This window comes from Microtus ochrogaster, chromosome 1, assembly GCF_000317375.1.
Source record: "Microtus ochrogaster isolate Prairie Vole_2 chromosome 1, MicOch1.0, whole genome shotgun sequence".
NCBI classification, from domain to species: Eukaryota; Metazoa; Chordata; class Mammalia; order Rodentia; family Cricetidae; genus Microtus; species Microtus ochrogaster.
Genome location: NC_022009.1, coordinates 7,978,708 through 7,983,649, shown reverse-complemented (window position 1 = coordinate 7,983,649; position 4,942 = coordinate 7,978,708). Strand labels below are relative to the sequence as shown.

The 4,942-nt window shown below is 41.7% G+C and overlaps 1 protein-coding gene across 1 annotated transcript in view; it reads right to left on the bottom strand.

Annotated features, from left to right (window-relative positions):
* Dmac2l (distal membrane arm assembly complex 2 like) overlaps nt 1-4,942 on the bottom strand; it is a 15,609-nt gene that overhangs the window by 1,158 nt on the left and 9,509 nt on the right. Inside the window, exons 2-3 of the mRNA XM_005343150.1 lie at nt 2,131-2,242; nt 293-501 (exon numbers count right to left, since the gene is read on the bottom strand). Of these exons, the coding sequence (XP_005343207.1) occupies nt 293-501; nt 2,131-2,237 (316 nt within the window). The 5' untranslated portion in view covers nt 2,238-2,242. The remainder of the gene's footprint in view (nt 1-292; nt 502-2,130; nt 2,243-4,942) is intronic.

Genomic DNA, 4,942 nt, shown 5'->3' with positions numbered 1-4,942 from the left:
CCTGCCTCTGCCTCCCAAGTGCTGGGATTAAAGGCGTCCGCCACCACCGCCCAGCTCAGGCTTTGAATTTTAAGTGAACAAAAGAACACAGAAAGACGCTCCTAAGGGAGGAAGGAAGGTGTCTATCACATGATCTCTGTTCACTTTGAAGATAAATTCCTAACACAGGAATAAACTAGCAATTTTACTGAAATGTGCAAAAACAAACACATGACTATAACGGTGAGCAAATTGCAGCAAACCCTCATTGTGAATCTCCTGCATGCCCTGCAACCTAGTGGTAGGGACTCACCCATGTGCTCCAATCCAATGTCCATGATACAGGAATCGGTGGCATCAATTGCTTGGATCTTGTATCTGTCCATGGAGCCTCCTGGGAGGTTGTTGTAGTCCGCTAGCCACTTCTGGTGGCCACAGTAGCGTACTTTGGCCCCACACCGAAGTAGCCACTCAGATGCTGCCCTGTCAGGGCCAACATCCCTGATGCGTTCATGATCTACTCTGTTGACAAGGAAACAGAGTAGTTTACTTCCATTGTCACTAGTTCCTCAGTTGTGTTCACCAATATAAATATGGGCCAGAAATACATTTTTACTTCAAATGAACTGAGGAGTAAATACATTAACAAGATCCATAAAAATAAAAACTGTAGCTCTCTGTAGCTGTTCCTGCTTACTTTTCCCCTTTTTCCTTCCTTCCTTTTCTTTCTTCCTTTCTTTTTTCTTTAGTTTTAATCTCTGATAAGATATATTAATATGATTACTAACATTTTTGAGGCACTGTCCCAGTCAGGCTAGCTTTGAACTCATGATCTTTTTTTCCCCTTTGCCTCCTCAGTGGTGAGATTACAGGTATGTGCTCTCATATCTGCTATGGTGAGATTTTATTTTATTTTATTTATTGTTTTGGCTCTGGGGCTTAAACCCAGGTCCTCCCTGTATTAGGCAAGCATTCATATGTGTCATGGAGCTTGACAGATAGAAATCCCCAACACAATATAGTGACTATCTGGGAACCATTTTTCATTACTGAGAAAACATTAAAGGTATGGTGGCACACACTTTTAATCGCGGCACTCGGGAAGCAGAGGCATGGATCTCTATGAGCTTGAAGCTAGCCCGGTCTGTAGATTGAGTTCCAGGACAGCCAGAGCTACATAGAGAGACACTGTACAAACAAACAAATGGCTAAAAGGGAATAATTTTGAAGCCATTTTCAAATTAGTCTCTTAGTGCTATTTACTAATTTCTGCAAATGCCCTTTTTTTGCAGTCACAATGGTGATATTAGGCAGTAAGTTTGTTGTACCTGTCTCAATATGGTACTTCTATGAGTATGCCATATACTAAGTTTTAATTTTTTATTTATTTTATTTAAATTTTTCTGTATGTAGTCCTACTGTTCTGGAATTCATTATATAGACCAGGCTGACCTTGAATTCACAGAAATTCTCCTGCGTGTCTCTCAAGTGCTGGGGATTAAGGTGTGAGCCACCACCACATCTGGCCACACTAAGTTTTTAAACACCATAGTTCTCCTAGTAAGACTCGACAGGCTATTAACATTCCTCAAGAAGCTAGAGAATGAGGATTTCAAAGTTATTTCAAACATACTGTTGAGTATAAAAAGAATAAAAATTCATTTTAGATAACTTACAGGATATGAATACACAAGTAAGAAAAAGTCTACTTGGGGCTGGAGATGGCTTGCTGGGTAAAAACATTTACTGCTCTTGCAGAGGACCTGGGTTCAGTTCCCAGTACCTACATGGTGGCTCACAGCTATCTATAGCTCCAGTTCCAAGTGATGATTCTTCTAACCTCTGTGGGTACCAGGTACACACATGATGCACACCCATATATGCATGCTACACATAAAGTAAAAATTTTTAAAAATCTTAAAAAAGAAAAAACACTAATATTCTATAACTCCAACAAGCAACTCAATACTTTGTAAGCTATTTTTCTGTTTAAGTATGTTTTATTATTTGTAAAAATATTAGCATCTTACTGTGCATATTGTTCAAAAGAAAAATAATTTGAAACACAAGAAATAAGCAAGTAGCCAAAGAGTGATTTGGAGCCTGTCCAGTTATAAAAATCCCCACGTTTCTTCACTTAGAGTCACTTACTTATTAAACACTGTATTCAACCATTCCCAGAAGTATCTGGAGTCACATGACGGTGGGATTTTCTTTAAGCTGCAGAGTTGCCTCGAAATCTTTCGGAGCACCATCATTTGATCTAGACACACAAAACAGCGCTCTCGTGAGCTCATCGGCCAGAGCCCGCACCTCTGGAAAGTACTCCACACTCCAGTGTCAGTCATGTGCCAACAGCGGATGCCACTGACCAGACACTTCTGTCTCCAGTTCTTGGGTTTTGTTGGTTTCTTATTTGCTCAAAAGGAAAGGTTGGGACTAGGTGATGAATAAGGTTCCTTCTAGCTTAAATTTCATTGTTTGAATCTTAATTGTCTGCAGTGCTGCCCCTCATTGCTTATTTTCTGTATAACTATAGATTTATTCAAACCAGCTCCACTTTCAGTATATATATTTCGAAAACAAAATGACAAACTATGGTCCCATAGGGAACAATGTGGCAGGGATACAGTATTCCCATCCAGGCAGAGAAAAGAAAATAAAAGCAGATCTATTTGGGATAAAGATACAAGTGGGTCATCAGAGCACAAACAAAGGAGCACAAACATAGGAGCCTGGACAAGCAATTTCACTTCTCTGACTCTGGATTTTTTGCATTTATGAAAAGAGATGATTTGTTCAGATGGTTTCCAGCCACAGGCTGAGAAAATAATTTCTGATTAAGTCTCGATAGATTTATCTCAATTCAAGTTCTCCAGTAGTGGGTCAGGTGTGAGGGTTCGGGCTGCAAGAAGAGTGAAATGTGGTCTCTATCTTTGAGGAAACTACAAGTCAATCCAGGACGGAGTGGCCCACGCTGCCAAGTAGTTAAAATAAATGACAAGACTTGATATAAGCCTTGAAGGAGCTAAAACAAGGACAGAGATGATTCAATGACAAAATAGCCAGGCAAAGCAATGAGAGGTTGCAAGTCAAAGAGGGAAATAAGGCATGCTGTCGGTCACTCTGGCTGTACATGGAGGTCGGGAAAAGAAGTCAGACACTGCACTACCAGGTCACAAAGTTCTTGCAGCCAGGGTGTCTGGACTACATTCTGCAGACAGCAGAGAGTCACTGAGATGTAAGATCAGAGCACTGGCATTGCTGAAGCTGTGCTCCAGGGAATTTACTCAGACAGCAGCAGCAAAACCAAAGATCAAGTCAGACATGGTGGCATGGTCCTATAATTCTAGCCACTTTAGAGGTTGAGGCAGGAGGATCACTTGAGCACAGGAATTTGTGTCTAGCCTGAGCAATATAACTACAATCTGTTTCTAAACAAATAAATAAATACAGAATGTTACAGAAATAGCTAACAAGGGCTCTAAAGGAAAGCACTTAGTCACAGAAGAATACCACACTGTTAGAGTTAAGATTCCATATAGTTCAGTAAGGGGCATATAGGGACAAGAGCTACAAGAGTTGAATATGATACCTGGATCACTGGCAGGACGGTGATGACCTTATCAGATGCCAATATCAAGGATGGTCCGATGAGTAAAGTGCTTGCCCACAAACATGAGGGCCTGAGTTTGGACCCCCAGCATTTATATAGAAAGCCTATTTGGTAGCACACACCTATAATCCCAGTGGTAGGGAAGTAGAGACAGAAAGATGCCTTGCTGGCCAGCCCGTCAAGCCTAATTGGCAAGTCTCCAGGATCAGTGTGGGGACCTCTAAGAAATAAGGTGGAAATGAAACAGGGCCTCAGAACTTAGCACAACTGATTCCATGAAGGAAATACCACCCAGGCCATAAAACTTAGCATGTAGACAGCATCACTGGTCAAAATGAAAACAAAGACCTAATCTATCAAAGCTCATAGTTACGGGGATGTCTCTAAATATACCAACCTTGTATTTTGGCTTCTGTTGTTCTACTTCTGGCTAACTATTCTTTTTAACTGAAGTATGTCAATATAGAACGTGGCTTTTGTGCTTAAAAGCTCACCATGAGAAAGGCTTGGGGCTATGCCGGGATCCCAAATGCCCAGTGTAGTCACCAGTCAGCTAATAAAGACTTTCTATGGGCTTGAACCCATGTCTGATGGATATCCCACAACAGACAGTGAGGAGGACACTCAGTGCTGAGCACATGCAGACACACAGATGTGAGCACAAAAGGACATACATGAACACATACATACCAAGGTAAGTAAGTGAACAGGGGACAGGGTTGTGGGCTCAGTTTTTTTTTTCTCTTAGATTTTCGTATTCTAAATATGAAGTGTTGGCAGGACTCCTAAGGGAAGATGACCAACAAAATCACTGGAATTAGAGTCACAAGGTGTTAGAGCTGGAAGGAGCTTTAAGTCAGCCACACGAAACCTCTCATTTAGAGACGAGGAAACTGAAGCCTTGATATTAAGTAACATGCTGACACTTTAAATTCTTTCTAGAACAAGGTGGGGCATTAATAAATGCATGTGTCTAAAGGAACTTGCTCAATGTTTCATAGAGAATTTGTGTCAGTATCGTATTTGAACCTAGTGCTCTTCCCTACCATGAGCTCTCTAACTCTAGATGATTCTAGAACTCAAGAGAGAGAAGACTTAAAAGATGCCTGAGTGGGAGGCATTCTGAAGCTGAGGAAAGGGTAGGATGCTGAGGCAGTGAGCGTGAAACTGATGACGGAATCTGGGCATACCCACCGCACTCACGCTCTCCCTCTTCTGTCTCTCCCCAGCCAGCCCCTCCCTCTTTGGCAGTGCGGGAACTGACCACCAGGCTGAGTTCCTGCTAGGCAAGTACTCTACCCTTTAACAGATGGTCCTCTCAGCCTCCATCTTTAACAGATGGTCCTC